Source organism: Panthera tigris, chromosome D1, assembly GCF_018350195.1.
Source record: "Panthera tigris isolate Pti1 chromosome D1, P.tigris_Pti1_mat1.1, whole genome shotgun sequence".
Lineage (NCBI taxonomy): Eukaryota > Metazoa > Chordata > Mammalia > Carnivora > Felidae > Panthera > Panthera tigris.
Window position 1 is genome coordinate 22384496 of NC_056669.1, and position 23274 is coordinate 22407769.

General features: G+C 44.5%; 1 protein-coding gene across 2 annotated transcripts in view; it reads right to left on the minus strand.

Moving 5' to 3' along the window:
• FEZ1 (fasciculation and elongation protein zeta 1) overlaps positions 1-8122 on the minus strand; it is a 43741-nt gene extending 35619 nt beyond the window's left edge. For both annotated transcript variants that reach the window (XM_042959053.1, XM_042959054.1), the window contains exons 1-2: positions 7987-8122; positions 2574-2929 (exon numbers count right to left, since the gene is read on the minus strand). In XM_042959053.1, the coding sequence (XP_042814987.1) occupies positions 2574-2884 (311 nt within the window). In that variant the 5' untranslated portion in view covers positions 2885-2929; positions 7987-8122. The remainder of the gene's footprint in view (positions 1-2573; positions 2930-7986) is intronic.
• Positions 8123-23274: the final 15152 nt, after the last annotated feature.

The following is a 23274-nucleotide window of genomic DNA, read 5'->3' on the forward strand; positions in this document are numbered from 1 at the left end:
ACCAGATTAGATATTAAATTATCTTTTCCCTTACTTCAAGATAATTTTACAGTTGAAGTATATGGATAGGTATCTATAAACAACGTGTATAATTTAACTCTGATTTTTAAGTTGGAAAGGTTTAAATACATTGACCACCTTGAAAACACAGTGTTAATTTTTCTCTTCCCAGATTCCTCCCTCTACACTAGCCCCAAATTGTATTTTATCTCTAAGGAACTATTCAACCTTTGGTCTTTTAGCTGAGGCAGTCAATGAGGCAGGCAACTCAGAAAAATCAGGGTGAGGAGACCAGTAATCCCATGTGACGGTAATTAACATTGAGTGGCCTCTGCTAATGTGCTAGAAGAGAGTAAGAACTTGCTCACCGGGCCTTCATCCTTAATGAGGCAGAGGGGGGCTTAGATAGGGGAGGAATGATTTGTTGGAAGCAAAAGGAATGGGACGCATCTTAAAATGTCATTTTCAGAGCACAGCCTGGGTGAGGTAAGAAATTAGGTTCTTTCCAAGTCCTTAGCCCCGCTTCATCAAGATTGAGCTCTGGAGGTTTCAAAGATGAGGACCCACGCAGTCAACTAAAGTTAAGTGACTAGCCCAAGGTCACACAGTGAGTTAGCGAGAGTATGAAAATTATAATTCATAGTCTTTTGTATTTCTAGTTCATTGCCTGGTGCAATGAACTATAGTGAAAAAATACGCTGTATAATAAAGCCCCAGAGCCATTCTTTTTAGACTTACAGGAGGTGAACAAATTAATAACGGGCTCAGAATTTAAGAAAAATCAGTTTGAAACTTAAAATTGAATTAAAACACATAGCCCACAGTTACAGTACTGGTCACCAGGGTAAAATGTTCTCTGTGATCATGACTTCAGGCTAACATTAATTAAAAAGAAAAGAAGGAAATGGTGTGGACCTGGAAATCCGTTACCTGTGCCTACAAAACTAGCTATTATTGTTCACCCAATTCATTCGACATTCAGTATTCCATTCAAAAACTATTATTTGAATACTTATGATACACCAAGCCCTGTATTAGACATGGGGATATAATAGTAAGACAGACACAGAGTCCCTGTATACTCACAGAGTCATCAAGCGAGCAACTATATCCCAAACAGGTCAGGTTTAGTTGTCTGGGACACACCTTTCACCCCACTTATTTATGGGCAACTCTTGCCACTCAAGTTCATAAAAAGAGAAACCAAAAGCCCAGTTGCTCCCAAGTCCCATTACAACCACTTGACATTTGTTGTGTGATTCCATAAGAACAATTCATGCTTGGGGTGCCTGGGTGGCTCAGTTGGTTAAGGGTCCAGCTCTTGGCTCTTGAGTTCAAGCCCACGTCCTCATTGGGCAAAGCCTCCTTGGGATTCTCTCTCTCACTCTCTCGCTCTCTCGCTCTCAATCTCTCAAAATAAATCAATAAACTTTAAAAATAAAGAACAATAGGGGCGCCTGGGTGGCTCAGTCGGTTAAGCATCCTACTTCGGCTCAGGTCATGATCTCACTGCTTGTGAGTTCGAGCCCCGCGTCGGGCTCTGTGCTGCCAGCTCAGAACCTGAAGCCTGCTTCAGATACTGTGTCTCCCCCTCTCTCTGCCCCTCCCATGTTCATTTTCTGTCTCTCTCTGTCTCTTAATAATAAATAAATGTTTAAAATAAAATAAAATAAAATAAAATAAAATAAAATAAAATGCAAACACAAGGGGCAGCTCTTCCTGCCCACGGGTCCTGTCCCTGTGCTTTAATTAAAAAAACAAAAAACAAAAACCAACTCACCTTTTTAAAAAAGAAAAAACAATTGATGCATATTTTATCTCTACAGGGAATTCAGGCCTATTTTTACTAAGTGCCCAAAACACCCTTCTTTAATTTATGTTACAAATTATCCTCTTCTTTTTCTAGTCCCTCCTCAAACAGCAGTTTTCTCAAATCCCTTTTCTTGACTACTGTTAAGACCCTAAAAGGGGACTAGTAAGTGACACAGGGAATCTGTATACTCAAAAGCCATGTCACCTAATTATCACCTTTATTTTGGCCCAAGGTAATCCCCTGGGCTGTCAGTTCAATTTGTATGCTTTCTTATTTGGATGTATCTTAACATTTGTAGATGATTTTCCAGTCCTGAGGGGGGATTTGTTAACAGTTTGGAGATTTTCATAATTCTGGTGTTTCTTGAAGCAAATTGTTCCAGTGACAGATTCCTCCGTCACGGTTAATTAATTTCTTTTCTGATCCTTATTTCTAATATCTGGGTGGATTACTACTGATACAAAGAAACAGAAGATAGATGGACCCTAAAATGGATCATGCTCCTAAAATTCTATTTTGTACCTAAGAAAATCTATTTTCTAAAAAGTCTTCATTCCTCTAAGATTTCAATTTTAGAAAACTCTCCAGGTCCCTGTAAAGGGACATCATAGAATAATGTCAGCAATTACCAGGGCCCTGCCCCACTGACATGAAAGCATAAGTGATATGCCATGAACCCACAGACACGAGTTCTATGTCAAAGAGCCCCAGACTACAGGGCTCATGTCTGAAGCAACAGAGGGCAATTAAGACTTCTTACTCCTCATCCTGCAGGGTCTCTTCCTCCTCCTGGATCTGGAATTGGTTCTTCACAGGAGCCAGGGTCTCCGTCTTGGCGTTGTAGTTCCGGAAGCAGACATTGAGCTTCTCATCAAATTCGTTCACGAGGTCCTCCATGGACTTGAAGCTGATTATTTCCGAAGAAAAATTCTCAAGCTCAGAGAGGGAGGGATCCTCTAGATGGTGGGGAGATGAGCCATAGAAACACTGTGGTTTCTCCTCCGGGTCCTCCGAGCAGCAGGGTCGAAGGTCCTCAAACTCTTCATCCAAACTCACCAGTGGAGCCTCCATTCTCTCACAGCAATAGGACAACTGTGACTTTCAGGATTCGTTGATCTAGAAGAAACAAACAAGGTAATGTGAGCTTGGACCGGGCTTTTGTGCCGCCTCTGCTGAGGAACCATAACCACATAACCCGTTAGTCTGTATCCCTCTGAAAAAGGAAGACTCCACTTTCCAGGCATCCGTCACTTCTGTACTTCCTCGCTATCATACACTTGACCTTAGCAAGTTACTTAATTCTCTGTGCTTCTCTTTATTCTTCTCGAGACAGAAATAATAATCCTCAAGGGATTGTCTTAAGGGTTAAAGGAGTAAAAATACAGGTAAGTGATTAGAACAGTGGCTGGCAGATAATAAACATCATTGTTGTCCCATATGTTCTCTGTTTATAATAATAATAATTGTTATTATTATTATTGCCATAAGTCCACATCCTTAACCATGTGCTCTGAAAACCGGAAGTCTTTCATAACTTATTTGGTGGCAAAAACCGACTTGACCTAAACTCACTTGGCAACTAAACCTAATCTACACGAATATAAAATTGCTTATGGTTTCAATTTATCCCATTGTGTGTGTTTTGCTGCAGAAATAATAATTTTTTAAATTATACTGATTGCTGCCCCAATCTCCAGGAAATGATATGCAGAATTCACACTCTATTACTGCTTTCTAAAATGGCTGGCCCCAAGGGTTTGGGATAGGGATGCATGGACCTAGATATGACTACCCTCAAAAACAAGCACCTGAGCTTTTCCAAGGTACAGAGCTTATGTCTGGGGCTAAAGGAATGGATTAAATGACTGGTTATCCTGAAAGAGATAGACCCAACTGCCCATGTGCTCCAAGGTCAGCCTCCATGACCATCTTGGACACCACATCCTGGAAAGCTGCACACTCAGGCCTACTTTCATTTCCTGAGCTCCAGGCCCTCTTCAGACACTGCCTTCCACTGTGATTTATCCAACTGTGTGTGTATCCAAGCCCTTCCCCAATTTTAATTTAAATTCCTCGAGGGCACAGACATCCTCTGGACATCCTGCATCATTACTGTACACACTGCTCTGCGGCTAGGCAATCAATCAATGTGTGTTCATTGAAAAATGATCATCTGTCCCCCACATACATTTTTCATTTTCAATTTTAGGCAGCACAGCATTACTGTCCGTCATGCCCTTCTCTACATATGCCACTTTCTTCCCTGTAATGCGGAAAGGCAACCAAACTTTTCTCTCCTGTCTGTGTAATTTCTGATCCAGTTAGATGCTTAAATTGGAACCACTACCGAGGAGAACTGAACAGACAGCAAAAATAACGGGTTTTGCCCTGAAAGTGCCATTCTCCATCTCTGTCTATAAAACTTAAACTCTAAGTAAGTGAGGCAAAGGCCATGCTAGGTGGGGACTCAGACAGCTCTTACCAGGATTGTACTGGGAGGAAGCCAATTACCGTTGCATCACATCAAAATATATCCCGAGTATTTACAGTGTGCAAAGGCAACATGTTGGGACCTTATGACATCTTGGAAATAACATATGCTCAAGAGCCAACAGACCTACCTGCCAATGTGTGGCTGAGTGACAAGCATCATGGGTTCCAATTTTCTCATTTGTTACAGTGAAGGTGTTGGTGTGGAGCTAATAGCTCTGGAAGTTAATTTTAATAACTTATTAGTGTAATTGATAATCTTAATTGTAATAATATATTTTAATAATGTATTCTATTAAATCCAATATGTCCAAAAGATTGCATTCCAATATGTAATCTATATTTTAAAATATTAATGAAACATTTTACATTCTCTTTTCATACTACTTCTTTGAACTCCAGTGTGTATTCACAGTACATTTCCACTTGGACTAGCCACATGTCGCTTGGGGCTACCAGAGTGGACAGCACAGCTATAAAGCAATACACAACTAATTGCCACTCAGGCGTTCTTCACCTAGGGTCTACAGACCCCTAAAGGGCTCTTTGAATATAACTATATTTTATGCACTTAAAAACATATTTGGAGGAGAATCTCATAGATTTCTCTACATTGTCAAAAGGGGCCAATAGCACAAAAAAGATTAAGCATCCCTGAGTGCCAAAGGGAGTTGAGAAAAGATCACAGAGTGCAGTAGGGAGCAAGGAAGGTTTTACAGATGGGGAATTTGGGTTGACCAGAGCAGGACTCTGTCATGGTTAAGAGCCTGGATTCCAGGTTCCCATCCTGGTCCTATCACTTCCTAGCGATGAGACTTTGGGCAAATTATCAGCCTCTTTGTGTCATGGTTTCCTCATCCATAAAATGAGGTATTTGAGGTATTAAAACAGTATTTAAGCTGAAGGCTATTTTGCAGAGTAATGAAAATAATCATTGGCAGTGCTAAACACAATGTATTGCATATGTGGTGTTTGATAAATGTCAGTGATTTTAGGAAAATGAGGATAACTTAGTTTCACAGCAAATGTAGGGGGAGGGTGTTTCAAGTAAAACAAAACAAAACAAAACAAAATCCCCCTGCCATGATAGTCTATGTGCAATGCTTTACATGCTGATCAAATGGGAGAACTACTGCTGAATAAAATTTATCACCTTTTTTTTACTAAGGCACCCCTGCTATTTTCAATTTATTTGGTGAAAGCTTCTTGGATCACTGGCCCCATTTCAGAAAGACATGATGTTAGAGATATTTACACTTCCTTTAGACTTGTACTCTTCTCTAGGAGAGAAGGGGGAGCCAGAATGAATGGGTGATACCAATGGGGTACTAATTCGAAATGGCACAAACTATATTATTAACCGGCAACAAATCCAAGGGCAATCCAATCAGCATCTAAGACAAAGATTGAGTTTTGGGTGTTGGCAACAGGAAGGTTATGCTCAAAGCACCTACGCTCAGCCCAGGCAGCCTCTAGAAAATGGATTCACCCAGATGATGATAAAAGAACGGGATATCACAGCTCTAGAGTTCAGAAACGTGGCCATTTGAACAATCCATAATATAGCCAGCTTTCTTTTCATCAACTCACTTCCCAAGAGCCAAGAAGCTCTGCATGAATGACCACCTGGAGATGAAACCAAAACTGAAAGCCTGCACTGGGAATTGGATATCACTCAATACCCAGACTGAGCCGGGTATTTGTACAAAGACTCCAGACTATGGCAGAGGCCGTGAGAGCCTGGCTCAAGGAGGGGTCTCTGGGTTGGGGCTGGCAGCCTTTCTTGAACCTGTGCCCTTTGTCTCCTTCCTTTAGCTCACTTTCTTTTGCTCTTCTCTCTTGGTGGGGTGCCTTTGCACCCCCCACTGAAATGTCCTACCCTTGCATCCTGGCTCGCCCGCCCATGTCTTCATTCACAGCCCATCCTAGAGGCCTCCCCCCTTAAAAGCGAGGGGTAATACAATTGATTGCTTATCCTCTTCCTCTATACTTCCAAAATCAATTTTTTAAAAACACATGAAGAGTGGCAGAAAAAGGGAACCACCGAAAGGTCACCTTGTCTTTTTCTCTTATCCTAGAACAGAGTGCAAGACTATAGTTTGATTATGTCCTATAATCTATTGCATTTATTTTGGCTCCCAATAGATGGTGTAATTTGGAAGAGAAAAAAAAGGCTCTGAGCTTAACAGAGACCCTGTAGGAAACACATAAGCCTCTCCTTTGCAGCATAACGATGCACTAGCTGCAGCTTGGGGCTGCAGTACAAATTTTCACTCCCTGCTTTGCTGAGCTGAGCAGAGTGGAGGGGGAGCAGTAGAGAATTCACCATGCCTCCCCCTACTGGGCCTCTGCACCTGCACCGAGGCCCCATTCCATCTCCCCCTTCTTCCTATTACCTGCCCCATAGAGCAGTTGATTTCTATCTCCTCACCACACCTCATCCCTAAAATCTGCCCTCTACTGATCCACGGCAGTTTCCCACTGCTACTCAGCAAAAGCAGTCAGTATACAGGATTGTGCCAGCTTCCCACTGCCACAGAAAGAGAGTATTTTGTTGCACAGAAGTCAGCAACCCCTTTGCGGTTCCGCTTCCCCACCCCCCACCCCGTCCCCCTCCTCCTGCTGCTCCACTCACCCTCATCTCACATCCCCCTCCTCTCCACCCCCCGGGTCTGTTGGGGTAAAGAAAGGCTTCTCCAAGCAGCACAATGGCTGGCGCTACGGGGAAAACTGGGCTCATCCCGCGCAGGCCGCACACATACTTCCCGGCCCTTTGGCCAAACAAGAGCGGGACACGGGAGTGGCAGGGAGATCCGGGGGTGTCGAGCAGTGAAAAGGGAAGGGATAGGCAGAAAGAAGGGAGGGCTGGGATCACACGCCCGCCCCAGGGCTCTGTCAAGCCTTGCACCCCTGAACCCCAAGGGGTCCTGGGCCCACCGGAGGGCAGCGCCCCCACCACCACCACCCTCGTCCTTTCTCCGACCTGTTCCGTAGTAAAACAATTGCTCCCGCAGCGTCTGCGGCAGCTGCCAGCGGTTCTGACACTGCAGGAATGCATGGTCCTGGGGAAAGGCTCGGCACCCCAGGGAGGGGCACGGGCGGGTGCGGGGTCAGGCTCATAGGGGCACAGAGGATTCTGGGGCGTTTAAGGGTGTCCGGGCAAGATAACGGTCTCGGGAGGAGGTACAGGTCCACTGGCCCACACCACCGGGCAGCGTTCCCCGGTTCCCCCAGCCCCCTAGTTCGCGCCGCCTCCCGTGTCTCTCTCTCTGTCTCTCTCTCTGTCTCTCTCTCTGTCTCTCTCTCTGTCTCTCTCTCTCTCTCTCTCTCTCTCACACACACACACACACACACACACACACACACACACACAACACTTGCACACACACGCCAGGCCTGGCTGGGGGGCCAAGGCTCTGATCTGATGATGCTTGAAGTGCCCATCATCCCACAGCTCCCGGCCCGGGCGCTGCACTCCCATGAAGGGCTGGGCAGGAGGGCGACGGCCTCGGGGCTCCTTCGTTCCGATTCCAGGATGGGACGGGCTGGGGGCGCGGGGCTGCGGCGCCCCCCGACCCGCCGACGGAGAAACCCGAGTCGCGGGGCCTCCTTCACCACCCCCGTCCAACCCCCACCCACGGCAGTGGGTCGGTATGGGCTAAGGTCGCCCCCCGCGACGGCACCTGTGCGGGTCCTGGCGGAGGGAGGCGGTTCGCGGGGCTCAGCGGGACACCCCCATCCACGGGCCGCGGGGAGCGGCCGGAGCACAGCGCGGCGGCGGCGGCGGCGGCGGCGGCGGCGGCGGCAGCGGCAGCGGCAGCGGCGAGCCAGCGAGCGCTCCCCCCGCAGCTCGGCCGGCGCCCGGCTCCGCTCCCCTCCTCCACCCCGCCCCCTCCGCCTCCTCCCCGCGCTCGTGCCCGGGCCCTCGGGGGCGCGCCCGCGCTCGGGCACCCGCCCGCTGGCACGCGCCCGGCCCGACGTCATCTACTCGTTAGCATTCAGGGCCTTCCTTGCAGCATGTGGCCTGCCTTTATTAATATTTATGAATTACTATTTCTCCCCTCTCTAACATTGGACTTTCTGCTTCTCTCATGAATATTCAGAGGCTCCAAGACGTGTGCGTGCAGTAACTCCCAATACGGATACTCGAGGGTGCCTGACACTGTAGATTCTCCATAAAAACATAAGGCAGGTGGCTGAGCGGATGGGCAGGCAAACACACTAAAGATTCCCCTGGACTTTTTGGGCTCCTCATTCCACTATACTGGGACCCAGGTGGGCAAGCTGAGGGATGCCTGCCAACCCAAACCCGGTTCAGACCTCAAGCCAAAAGTGATGAATGCCTTTACCACCCAAGGATGCAGGATGAGAGCTGGATCCAGGCTGACAAAGCTGAGTGAGGTTTCTGGCACAGAAGGACTTGAGGTAATAGAGGACAATTCACCAGGGGATATAAGGAAGGACCCTGGGGTCTTATGAAAATGTATTCATTCATTTATCTTGTCTGCTATGCATAAGTCTGTGCTTATAGATGCTGTCAATACAAAGTCTAATGATTCATGACAGCAGATAACTAAAAGCACAAGAACTTCAAATATCAATGGAAGGCACCAGAAGAGCATGTCTGCTTGGAGAACCTAAGTACTTCCATCAAGTTAGAGATAAGTCAGACAAGCTGGCGGAAGTGTGATGGCGGAGCATCTCTGGGTGATGCAGAGGGCTTCAGCTGAAAGCGGCAGGGAGCCCCTTTTGGCTCATCTATGCATTCATTCCACAGACATTTCAATCATGACACGGAGGTGGAGCAAAGGAATGAGGTTCCTGTGAGTGAGAGGAAGACTTGGTCACTTTGCCCCTCAGGTGGCATTAACCAGAGATTTTCTTCCTGATAGAGGGGAAGAAAAGGAGGTGGTTGAAAGTTCCCTGAGTTGACTTTCTTGGGAAGATACCCAGTTCTGTGACTTGGGCAAGTTAACCTCCTTGTGCCTCATTTCTTGTTCTGTAAAATGAGGATAAATTATAGCACCCACCTCGGGGGCCTGTTGTAGAATTAAAGGAGTTGATATATGTAAAGTACTTTCAGACACAGTAGAAGGCACTATGTAAGTCTTGGCTATTATCTTCTCTAGGAGAAGCTTGGGGACACTGTACTAGAGGCCACCTTCTGTCCTGATCTTCAAAGCATGGGACTCACGGGTTTGAGAGAGGTTTTTGAGGAAACACAGCAAAGTGCTAAAGAGCATGGGCTCTCCAGAAAATTCAGTTCAAACCCCAGTGTTCCATTTATTAGCTGGTGACCTTGCACAAGTTACTTAGCCTCTCTGAACCTGTTTTCGCATCTGTAAAATGGGGATTCCAATAAATACTAAGGGTTGTTGTGGAGATTAAATAAAATAATGCATGCAGAATGTTTAGCATAGTGCCTGGCATATAATAAGTATTCAATAAGTGAATTCTGTTGTTTTTTTTTTATTTTTGTGAGGATTTGAAGGAACTAGAAGTTGACGACTGGTATTTTAGGCATCTGGGATGAGAATGTCTTGAACATGAGTGAAGTAATTCTTCCAGTAAATATTTCTTTCATTTAATTTTGGTAAAATATATACATAACTTAAACTTTACTGATTTAACCATTTTAAAAAGACACTTTTTTTAACGTTTTGTTTATTTTTGAGACAGAGCGTGAGCAGGGGAGGGGCAAAGAGAGGGAGATACAGAATTAGAAGCAGGCTGCATGCTCTGAACTGTCAGCACAGAGCCCGACGCGGGATTTGAACCACAAACTGTGAGATCACGACCTGAGCCAAAGTTGGATGTCTAACCGACTGAGCCATCCAAGCGCTGTGTGATTTAGCCATTTTAATTTTTTTAAGTTTATTTATTTTGAGAGAGAGAGTGCAAGAAGGGGAGGAGCAGAGAGGGAGAGGGAGAGAGAATGCCAAGGAGGCTCCACACTGTCCGCACAGAGCCCAACATGGGGCTCCATCTCACAAACCCGTGAGATCATGACCTGAGCTAAAATGCAGAGTTCCACACTCAACCAGCTGAGCCACCCAGACACCCCTTTAACCACTGTTAAATGCACAATCCAGTGGCATTAAGTACCTTCACATTATTATTGCAATCATCACTGCTATCTACCTGCACAACTTTTCCATCCCAAACTGAGACTCTATATTAATTAAACAATAAATCTCCATTCCTTCTTCCCTGCACATCCTGTAACCACCACTCTACTTTCTGTCTCTATGAATTTAACTATTCTAAGTGTCTCATATAGGTCGAATCATACAGTATTTGTCCTTTTGTGTCTGGGCGATTTCACTTCATGTATGCTTAAGATGGGATGATATTCCATTGTGTGGTTATACCACATTCTGCTTGCCCATTTGTCTGTTGGTGGACACTTGAGTTATTTCCAACTTTGGGCTATATGAATAATGCCGCTATGAACATAGGTATGCACGTTCCAGGCAATACATATTTTTTAATTGCATTCCATGACCTGTACGAGAAGTTGGGTAGGTAAAAATGAAGGCGTGCCTTCAAGAGGTTCAGAGTTTCGTACGGTGATTTCCAAACTTTTCTACTTGGAACCTGTAGTGGGTTGAATAGTGTGTCCTCCCCCCGCCAAATTTATACCCACCCAGAACCTCAGAATGTGATCTTTTTTGGAAACAGGGTCTTTGCAGATGAAATTAGTTAGGATGAGGTCATAGTGGATTAAGGTGGCCCTGAATCCCATGACTGATGATGTCTTAAGAAGGGGAGAGGACCCATAGAGACACAGGGGAGGACTATGAGAGGGACCGTGTGATGATGGAGGCAGAGCTTAGAGCAATGCAGTATAGGCCAGAGGGCACAAAGGACTGCCAGGAACCACCGAAGCTAGAAAGCGGCAAGGAAGGGTTCTTCCCCAGAGCCTTGAGAGGGAGCACGGCCCTGCTGACAGCGTGATTTTGGACTTCCAGCCTCCAGGACTAAGACACTATAAATTGCTCTTGTTCTAAGCCACCCAGTTAGTGGCAATTTGTCATGGCAATCCTAGGAAACGAATACAGGTTTTAGTAGTAGGAAGTGGGGGTTGCTGCCATAACAAATACTCTAAAATGTGGAAGTGGCTTTGGAATTCGGTAATGGATAGAGGCTGGGAGAATTCTGAGGCTCATGACAGAAAAAGCCTGGACTGCCCTGAAGAGACTGTTGGTCAAAATATGGGTCAACTTGGGGCGCCTGGGTGGCGCAGTCGGTTAAGCGTCCGACTTCAGCCAGGTCACGATCTCGCGGTCCGTGAGTTCGAGCCCCGCGTCAGGCTCTGGGCTGATGGCTCGGAGCCTGGAGCCTGTTTCCGATTCTGTGTCTCCCTCTCTCTCTGCCCCTCCCCCGTTCATGCTCTGTCTCTCTCTGTCCCAAAAAAAAAAAAAAAAAAAAAAAAAAAAAGTTGAAAAAAAAAAAAAAAAAAAAAAAAGAAAGCCCAACAAAATATGGGTCAACTTAAAAAAAAAGGGGGGGGGGGGCGGCGCGCCTGGGTGGCTTGGTCGGTTGAGCGTCTGACTTTGGCTTAGGTCATGATCTCGCGGTTTGTGAGTTCAAGCCCCACGTTGGGCTCTGTGCTGACAGCTCAGAGCCTGGAACCTGCTTCCAATTCTGTGTCTCCCTCTTTCTCTGCCCCTCTCCCACTCATTCTCTGTCTCTTTCTCTCAAAAATAAATAAACCTTTAAAAACTAAAAAAAAAAAAAAAAGAAGAAATATGGGTCAAAGGTGGGGCCCCTGGGTGGCTCAGTCAGGTGTCTGACTTCAGCTCAGGTCATGATCTCGAGGTTTGTGGGTCTGAGCCTCACATTAGGCTCTGTGCTGACAGCTCAGAGCCTGGAGTCTGCTTCATATTCTCTGTCTCCCTCTCTCTCTGCCCCTTCCCCACTCATGCTTTGTCTCTCTCTCAAAAATAAATAAACATTTAAAAAAAATTTTTAAATGGGGTGCCTGGGTGGCTCAGTTGGTTAAGCAGCCGACTTCAGCTCAGGTCATGATCTTGCAGTCCATGAGTTCGAGCCCCATATCAGGCTCTGTGCTGACATCTCAGAGCTTGGAGCCTGCTTCAGATTCTGTGTCTGCCTCTCTCTCTGCCCCTCCCCACTCACGCTCTGTCTCTCTGTCTCCAAAAAAATAAATAAACATTAAAAAAATTTTTAATTAAAAAATATGGGTCAAAGGTGATTCTGGAGAAAGCTCTGGGGGAAAAAATATGGGAAGAGCTGTAGAGAAAGCTATCACCGCCGAGAACACATATATTATCACGAACAGAAAGATGCTAGAAATATGGACGTTGAAGTGCTTCTGGCAAGGTCTCAGATGGAAATGAGGAACGTGCTGTTAGAAACTAGACAAATGATGATCTGGTTATAAAGTGGCAGAGAACTTGGCTGAACTGTATTCCGCTGTCAGATGGCAAGGATTGAACTTAGGTATTTAGCTAAGAAGATTTTTAAAGGGCGGAAGAGGTGGCCTGGTGTCCCTTGGTGCTTACAGTAAAGTGCAGTGAGGAAGGATAGACTGGACCCCCTGCACTTCTAAGGTTTCTGAGAAGTGTATCCCAGCGGAGCACTGCCAACAGGGGCCGAAAGCATCAAAGATGGATGAAATGAAGGGAGACTGTTCGATTTCTGAAATCCACAGCCAGGAAACAGGCTGATAGAGGCACTCGGCTGCAAGCACCTGGTATCCTCCGAGAAACAGGAAGGACGGCCCTGAGCCTGGAGGATGGAGCTCTGAGCCACAGAGGATTATTCTCAGGCCTTGAAACCTTGTAGAATTTGCCCTGCAGGATTTCGAGCTTGCTTTAGACCAGTGGTCTTTTTTCTTCTTCCATTTTCTCCCTTTTAGGCTAGAAATGTATAGACTATGTCTGTCCTACCCACAGGAGGGGAAGGAGCAGAGAGAGGGAGACCGAGGATCCTAGTGGGCCATGCACTGGCAGCAGAGAGCCCAATGTGGGGCTCAAACTCTCGAACTGTGGACACTTAACCATTTAACTACTGGGCCACCCAGGCACCCCTACCCTTGTATTGTAGAAGCTGACCAGCTCCACAGGTCCACAAAGGGAGGGGAATTGTGCCTCAGGGTGTATCATACCCACAATCTCACCCATACCTGATTTAGATGATAACACTTGGAACTTTTGGAGTTGATGTCATTTTGATGAGATTTAATGTGGGAATGTGTTAAGACCTGGGGATGTTGGGGGGCACGTGGGTGGCTCAGTCAGTTAAGCATCCGACTCTGGGTTTTCGCTGACAGCATGGAGCCCGCTTGGGATTCTCTCTCCCTCTCCCTCTGTCCCTCCAGCTCTTGTGTGCTCTCTTTCTCTCTCTCTCAAAATAAATAAATAAACTTAAATAAAAAAATGACTTGAAGATGTTGGGATGGAATGAATGCATTTCACACAAGAGGGCCAGAGGGCAGACTGTAGGGGGTTGGAAAGTGTCCTCCCAAAAGTCATGTCCGCCATGTGTTAGGCCACTCGTGTTGCTATAACCACGTACCACAGACCGGGTGGCTTATAAATGACAGGAGTTTATTTTTAGTGGTTATGGAGGCTGGAAGTCCAAGGTCATGGTGCCAGCGTGGTAGGGTTCCGGTGAAGGTTCTCTTCCAGGTTACAAATGGCCAGTTTCTCACAAAGTACAAGGGGATAGGGATCTCCCTTGGACCACTTTTATAAAGGCACTGATTCCATTCATGAGGGCTTCACTTCATTTGTGGGGTTTCCCAAAGACCCCACCTCCTGATACCATCACGCTGGGCATTAGGTTTCCAATCTATGAATTTTAAGAGGACACGAGCACTCAGACCATCACAACCCCAAACTTTAGAATGTGGCCTTACTTGGAAATAGGGTTCTTTTTTTTTTAGATGTAATTACGACGCGATCACACTGGATTAGGGTGGGCCTGAAATCTAATGACTTGGTGTCATTGTTAAGGCCGTCTCAAGAAACTAACACAGAACCCTTATATATTTTTCTGAATTATATAAGACAATTCAACATTCAACATAGGCTAATGCCTCCTCCTGTGTGCAAGCCATGGAAAGCTTTGGCTCAGGACCTGGCATATAGTAAGTGCTCTTTATATGTTATTGCAGTTGAACGTTTCAAAACTCCTCTTAGGGCTAACAGGTAGAGCTTTCCCACCCCCTACCCTACATCTCAAATCAGAGTAGGTCCAATTTTCTTTTCTTTTTTTTTAAATTTTTTTAATGTTTATTTATATTTTAGAGGGAGAGAGAAAGCGCGCAAGCAGGGCAGGGGCAGAAAGGGAGGGAGACAGTGTCCAAAGCAGGCTCCAGGCTCTGAGGTGTCAGCACAGAGCCCCACATGGGGCTTGAATTCATGAGCTGTGAGATCATTACTGAGCCAAAGTCAGACTGAGCCACCCAGGTGCCCCCCAATTTTATTTTTATACATACTAAGAGATTAGAGCTTAAGAAAGTTTCCCAAGAAATGACATTCCCAGTGGACAAAATGGTAAGTGCTTTAAAGAAGATATAAAGTGTTTTTTTAAAACATCTATTGATTTTACTTTTTTCCTTCTTTTTTTTTTTAAGTTTTTTTATTTATTCCGTGGGGGAAGGGGAAGAGAGAGGGGGGAGAGAATCTCAAGCAGGCTCTGCACTGTCAGCGCAGAGGCTGACTCAGGGCTCAAACTCATGAACTGCAAGATCATGACCTGAGCCAAAATCAAGAGTCAGACATTAACCGACTGAACTACCCAGATGCCCCAAGATATAAAGGGTTTTAAAAAAAAGCTTTACGGCTGCTATGCAGGGGTTTTTGCCTAAAAGCTCACCTAAGAACAGGTTTCCTCAAGCTCAGCACTGTTGATGTCCTAGGTGACTGCTGTTGGAGGCTGTTCTGTGGGGTGCAGGATGTTTAGCAGCATCCCTGGCCACTAGATGCCAGTAGCATCCCCCCAGTTGTTACAACCAAAACTGTTTCTGGACTTCATCAAATGACCTCTGGAGGGGAAAAATCACAAACTCACCTTAGCTGAGAACCACTACCTTAGACATAGGTCTTTAAGGGGTTAGTGGATGTTCTGCCAGGCTGGGGCTGCGTTTCCTACGGAGAAAACTAGGAGAGCCAAAGCTTGGGTATATGAAAAGGAAAACATGTGCCATTTAAGTAAGAAACACTGGCGCTGGGTCAAAGGTTCAAAGTGTGGGTTACTGGAAATACAGGGTACATCATACTCCTGGAATCACACTAATACCATTACTTTAGTTCCTGAACTGAACTTCTTTTAGTCCCTAATTTCCCTGATATAGCTAAAGAATCTTAGAATATATACTGCATTTGAAGGTCATCTAGTCTAACCTCCCACCTGATTCAGAAGCCAATATCCCTCCTAGGTGATGTTAGTTAGACACCTCTAGTGATGAGAAACCTGACCTTGCAAGGCTGTGCTTCCTTAGCATTTTTTTTTAATGGCTTTCAAGGCTAGAAATGGCTTGTTATTGTTTGAAATTCAGTGTTAGCATGGTTTGTATTGTGCTCTAGTCCTATTTGATTTCCCTTAGAATGATCTTTCTTGAAGAAGCCAGTTTTCCATGGCATTCTGGAAATGAGCTGCTGAATCTTTATTGAAAACCTACGTCAGTCACAGCCTAGCAAAATAGAGATGAGCTCATAGCTACGAACATTTTAAGGCTGCTTGGTTTTTCCATCACTGGTGGCTCTCAAACACCAACATTCAATTCCAGCCCATATTCATCTCCGTCCTCAATCTCCAGGGTTGATTAAACTCCCTGATTTGTTTCCTCAGGGGAAGTGGAATATTCCCCAAGATTCAAAATCTATTCATAGCCATCTCGTCAGTAGGTAATTACTCTCTACCACAAAGCACAAGCACCCAGAACAAGATCACATTATTTTCAAAAAGAATAAGCAGTACTATAAAAATTGACAATAAATCAACCCCAAGAATCATGACAAATTCCAGAATAGTCACCTCTGTTACCTGATGAAAAATGACAAAATACATGAACTAGTTGGCAAATAAGGAATTCAGATCCCTTGAGATCTTGGAAATTCCCTTGAGTGTAAATATGATGAGATTTTTTTTTTCTATACAGAAAATATTTGGCTATTTCAGGAAAGGAGAGCCACAGATTTTAATAGGAAATGGAAAATGAGGCCCCCAGTGTGGGGGAAGCTTTAGATCTACACTGGTCAAAAAAGAAAGGTCATTAATCTTCCCCTCTCTGTAGCTACCAAGTGATTTATCAGCGCGGATCAGCATGTGCCTGGGTGAACAGGGACAGAATAGGCTTATTGTTGTCTCTTACTCTCAATAGGAAATAGAGCCTCAACTGCAGTGTCATGGAGGGGAGGCCACTCATGAGGTAGTTCACTTCCATGAGCTCACTTTTAGATTAATTCTTGGTTCTTCATGAGACCACCAGGCCAAGTAGACACATCATTTATATAAACCCCAGAGGACTGACTGCCCCTTCCCTCAATGTCAGCTACTCTCTATTTTATGCCACCCCAGGATGCCCTGGTTTTCAGAAATGTGATGATTCAGAAATGAACTTGAGGAAACGAAAATGACGATTAACACTGTCATTTCACTGCACTAGTCTGGCCATAGAAAAGTCACTTCACCAGCAACCCTCCAGAACCCCACATGATCTGCAAATGCCCCGGGGCCGCAGCTGTCCTCCTTAAGACAGGACTCTGAGTCATGACGGCATTTTCCACCCTGTAGAAATGAGCAAAGAACCTCCAAAGTCTTCACAAAGTCATTGTCGCAAGGATTTCAACAAAGCATTCTCTTCCAGTTGTCACATCCTACAAGGTGAGAGCTTCCCAACATTGAACATCAAGCCCCAAAGAAGAGGTGTGGTTGGTGAGGAGCAAGATGGCTCCCCCCCAGATAAACAGACCAAATGATAGCCTGCAAAGTTCTTGACGTGGCTTGGCATTGTAACTGGGTTTGGGAGAGCTATGAGAGGAAAAATCCGGTGTTGGATATTGACCAAATCCCTGGAACACGTGAAAAGAAGTCCATGAGGCAAATACTGACTTAGAAACACACAGAGCAATTAGATATAGAACGAATATAAATACAGAAGCTTTGAGACACTTGGCAATCTATAATCATTCGGAATCTGCTGATTTTGTAGGTTTGCATATTCCAAACAAATCCAGATTCTTTCCAGAATTTGTTCATTGGGTCCAATGGACATGAACGAAATGGAAAATGTATAAATCAAAGGAAAAGATTACCCCATGATCTGATAATGACGATTCTTAAATCTTTTTGTAAACCTCGTTTAGAACAGAAAAATATTTGACCCACACTGAATAATCCAGCTCTCTTGGGGCATCTGGGAGGCTCAGTTGGCTAAGCATCTGACTTCCACTCAGGTCATGACCTCATGGTTAGTGAGTTCTAGTTCCACATCGGGGATCTCTGCTGTTAGCACAGAGCCCACCTTGGATCTTCTGTCTCCCTCTCTCTCTGCTCCCCCCCTTAAAAATAAACATTTTTAAAAGGATTTGAATAATCCAGCTCTCTATACTTGAAAGATCTGGGAAAAATTCTGAGTTTAGTGTGCCATATAGCTGTATGATTATGGCTGATCTGATTATCTATACCATATTGCAAGAGAAGAAAACTAGGGGCACTTGGGTGGCTCAGCAGGTGAAGCATCTGAATTAGGCTCAGGTCATGATCTCACAGTTCGTGAGCTCAAGCCCTGCATGGGGCTCTATGCTGGCAGTGTGAAGCCTGCTTGGGATTCTCTCTCTCTCTCTCTCTCTCTCTCTCTCTCTGCCTCTCCCTCTGCCCCTACCCCACTTGTACATGCGCTTTCTCTCCCTCTCTCTCAAAATAAATAAATAAGCTTAAAAAAAAAGAGAGAAAGAAGAAAACTAAAGGGAAAGGAGGAGAAGGGTAAGGATGTGTGGTGTTGGCAAACTGGAAAGAGCTCCATAAAGCCAGGACTCAGCAGTTTTGGATTTCAGCATCAACTCAACCATTAACCGGCTCTGTGACTTAGGGAGAATTACTTGGGTTTTCTGAGCCTCAGTTTCCTCATCCACAGTATGAAGGGCTTCAAATAAGATCTTTTCCTTCTCTTAAACCTTATCAATAAACTCTCTGTTTTCTTTCTGAAACCAGTCACGACATTTTGTTTAAATAGACCCCAAGCTCACTGAGGGACCTTGGAGTGTCTTTTGACATCTTTGCCTTTGTGTCTCCATTTGTAGACCCCCAAGTATTGTGTGGAGGTGTTGCGAGAAAACAAGATGACACAAGCTTATTTATACAAAACCCTAGGGAGAGAGCAAAGTCGTTTAAATCTACCAATTAACTCCAAATTTCATTTTATTCAGGGATTTCCTCTAACCAAGCTCCAGTTGCTACTCAGTCATAAGAATGATTTATACCCAATGGATGTTCTTTAATATCCCCTTCTAGGATTTCCAGATTTACCAAAAATATGGGACACCGGGCTGCATTTGAATTTCAGATAAATAATGAATATTTTTTTAAATAAATGTCACAAATGTTGCATGGAATACACTTGTGCTAAAAATTTATTCATTGTTTGCAATGAATGTCAAGTTTAACTGGACACTCCATGCCTCCATATGTTATCTAGCAACTCTTTATCTACCTTTACTTTGGTGGCAATAGATGAATCTTAAATGATGTGCATGTGTGTGTGTGATAATTAATTGAGTTGCATACTTTTGTATAGCCCCTCTCGATTAAAAAAAAGCTAATGTTTCTAAATGATGTTTTAATTGTTCTTGAATAATAAGTCTGGGCTATACATAGTTATCGCTCTCTCTCTCTTTCTTTCCCCTTTCCAGACTTATGGAATATCTTTTGTGGGGGATATTTTTATGGAATGTTTTTCATGAGCGTCTCAAAGTGCCTTGTTTGGACATTTGCAAGAGACTGATTGGACCACTCTATGGGGAGAGATGAGTATAAGAGTAAGAAGGAGAATAGGAGAAAGGGAAGGTATGATCAGGAGGAAATTTTAAAAGCATTTAGCATCAACCAATTTGACATCAACCTCTCCTTCATATTTGCTATTTCTTTATCCTTTTTAAAATTTATTTATTTATTTTGAGAGAGAGAGAAAGTGTGTGTGTGCATGTGCGTGCACACAAGCAGAGGAGGAGCAAGAGAGAGAATCCCAAGCGGGCACCGCACTGTCAGCACAGAGCCAGACAGGGAGCTCAAACCCACAAACTGTGAGATCATGACCTGAGCCAAAATCAAGAGCCTGACATCCAACTGACCGAGCCACCCAGGCACCCCACCATTTCTTTATCTGATCATAGTAGGCCATGGGGCCTGATAAACCATAAACTAAAAATTGATCGGTCCCTACACAAAAACTTACATGTGGATGTTCATAGTGACTATGTTGATAAGGGCCAAGACAATGGGAACAACCCGAACATCCATCTACAGATGAACAGACAAATAGATTGTGGTATATCCGTGCAATGGAATATTATTCAGCCATAAAAAGGAACAAAGCACTGACACAGAATACACCATGGAGGAACCTTGGAAACATGATGCAAGTGAAAGAAACCAGACACCGAAAGCCATCAATTGCATGATTTCATTTATATCAAATGTCCAGAATAGGTAAATCCATAGAGAAAGGAAGTAACCGAGAGGATTCCAGGGGCTGTATGGAGGGGGTATGGTGAGTAACTGCTGAGGAGGGTGTGGTTCCTTTACTTTCGTTTGGAGTGATGAAAATGTACTAAAATTAGATAATGGGATGGTTGCACAAGTCTGTGACCATACTGAAATCCACTGAATTGTACACTTTCAAAGGATGACTTTTGTTTTTTTTCAACTAATCTTTTTTTAGATATGAAATTTATTGTCAAATTGGTTTCCATACAACACCCAGTGCTCATCAAAGGATGACTTTTATGATATGTGATTGTATCTCAATAAAGCTGTCAGTTTTTAAAAAGTCAATGCATTTAAAAATAAACAACAACAACAACAACAACAACAACAACAATAAAACCTTGCTTAGATCTCAGGTGATGCTACAGAACCACCCAAACAGAGCCATTTCTTTTCTTTCTTTCTTTCTTTCTTTCTTTCTTTCTTTCTTTCCTTCTTTTCTTTTCCTTTCCTTTCCTTTCCTTTCCTTTCCTTTCCTTTCCTTTCTTTTCTTTTTTGTTTTGAGAGAGAGAGGAAGAGAAAGAATCCATGCTTGGCATAGAGCCTGATGTGGGGCTCAATCCTACAACCATGGGATCACAACCTGAGCCAAAATCAAGAGTTGGACACTCAAGCCTCAACTAACTGACCCACCCAGGAGCCCCCAGAGCCATTTCTTGTTTTTTTAAAAATTTTTTAATATTTGTTTTTGAGAGAGAAAGAGCACAAGCAGGGGAGGGAAAGAGAGAGAGAGGGAGACACAGGATTAAAGTAGGCTCCAGGCTCTGAGCTGTCAGCACAGAGCCTGATGTGGGGCTCAAACCCACAAGCCGTGAGATGACCTAAGCCAAAGTCAGACGCTTAACCGACTGAGCCACCCAGGCCCTCCCAGAGCCATTTCTAAAAAGCCAACAGAGTAACAAGTCTTGTTACTAGTATTTGAGTGCCTTTCATTCAAGGAGCTTTAGGATTACTTTTTATTAAACTTGTTTTTATCATTTAATTTTCACAACATCCCCAAAAGGAGGTACCATTACCCTCTGTCTCTGGAGAAGAGGAAACGGACTCTGAGAGACAGATTGATTTGGCTGAGACGGACACAGGTAAGTAAGGTGCACGGCAGGGGTTCCACCCCAGTGCCATCTGACTCCTAAGTTCACACCCTGTCTGTCCATCACAGAAACCATGAAGGAGAGGGATTCTAGTTCACTGCTGGCTGCCCTGACATTCACTCCTTCCTCTTCAGAAGTTCTTTCTCCCTAGTGGATCTTGTTTGGTTTTGTTTTTACTACCTTCTTAACCTTCCCAACCTTATTGCATGGTTAGTTCTTGCCTTACCTGCTGCTTGGAAATTTCCTCGTCTTTAGTACAAGATGTTTGGATTCTCAGAGCCCTACAAAAGCTCCATGTGGTGTTTTGCCTGCAACCAAAACTTAATGTCAGAATTTGCCCACATGTGAGATGTTTTACACTGTGTCTCCCAGCCCCGATTCCTTTCTTGCTGCTGCTGAGACACACTTTAGTACAGAAAAACATCAAGAGATCTAGATCCTGGTGTCCAGTTTGAACACCATATAGCCCTACCCCAAGTCCCCCTGAACTTGATTATAGAGTGAGTTTAAAAAAAAAAAAATTTAATGTTTTTATTTTTGAGACAGAGCATGAGCAGGGGAGGGGCAGAGAGAGAGGGAGACACAGAAACTGAAGCAGGCTCCAGGCTGTGAGTGGTCAGCACAGAGCCCGACACGGGGCTCGAACTCACAGAGTGTGAGATCATGACCTGAGCTGAAGTTGGGCGCTTAACCAACTGAGCCACCCAGGCGCCCCAAGAGTGAGTTTTTAATTGATTGGAGGCTTCTCCGTGAGGCCACTCAGAGAGCTGGGCATCTTTCCTTCTTTTTCTCAGCAAAGAGGGCTGCTTCCCCTCCCGTCTTCCACAGGACTACCTCCCACCGCTTCCAGCCCTCCACCCCTTGCTGACTTTCTCTGTGGCTGCCAGGTTGCCATGCCAATAATGTTCCCATGGTTACCGAGATGAGCTGCTGCCTTCCCATAGGCAGTGCCCTCCACCCAAAGAGAAAGGGAGACCATTCTGCCCCCAGGGCAAAAACAAGGACTAAAGGGGGCCTCAGCCCAGGGAACATTAGAGGACAGATCTTGTCGATCTCTGATGTCTCCAGGCGGGACCTTGGACCAAACCCCCCTGCCTTCACACAAGTTCTCTCTTCCCTAAACCTAGGGAGAGAGGTGCCTGGCACTTGTTCAAGTCCATTGTTTTGCCTAGTGAGGGGTCCGAATAGATACCGCATTGTGAAGATCAAGTTAATATGTAAATATACTAATACATCTGGGCTCTTTGTCTAGCTAGGAAAATGGCAAAATGCAAAACATGCTTTGCTGTCGCTACAGTTGGATGTCTTTGCCTGGAAATCTGCTTTTCTCCTTATGGTCCTCCTCCCTGGATTAACTATCTTAGGTCACACCACATTTTTAAAAAATCCAAGTTAGTTTTCTTGCAAATACAAATTCATTTTAATATAAAATTAAAAATAAAGACAAATTTTAAAAATGATTTACAGTTCCAAAATCAAAATATTTCTTCTTTTTAAAATACACATTTGCGGGGGGGAGCTGGTGCCTGGCTGGCTCGGTCAGTAGAGTGTGCAACTTTTGATCTCGGGATTGTGAGTTTGCACCCCACGTTCGGTGTAGACTACTTAAAAATAAAATCTTAAAAAAATGTAATAAAATAAAAAATAAATAAAATACACATTTTTGTTGATACTGGGTTGTCTTCTGTTGATGTAGAACATCATTTCTGAAATACGATTCACTTTATCCAGATTTTGCTATGGTGAATTTTCTCTCTGTATTTATCAGTTGTCAAATAAAAAACTGGAAATTCCTCAAAATAAAACAAAACATACAGTTACCTTCAGTACCTAGAAGCTCGGCATAATTTTCTCTTTGAGAAAATTGTTCTTCCCCAATACCAGTGAGAGAAAAGAGACTCTTTTTTTTTTTTTTTAAGTTTATTTGTTTATTTTGAGAGAGAGAGTGCAAGCAGAAGAGGGGCAGAGAGAGAGAAAGAGAGAGAGACCGCCAAGCAGGCTTCCCGCTGCTAGTGCAGAGCCTGCATCGGGCCATGAACTCACGAACCGTGAGATCTTGATCTGGGCTGAAACCGAGAGTGGGACGCTTAACCGACTGAGCCACCCAGGTGCCCCAAGAGACTCTGATCTTTGAAGATGGAA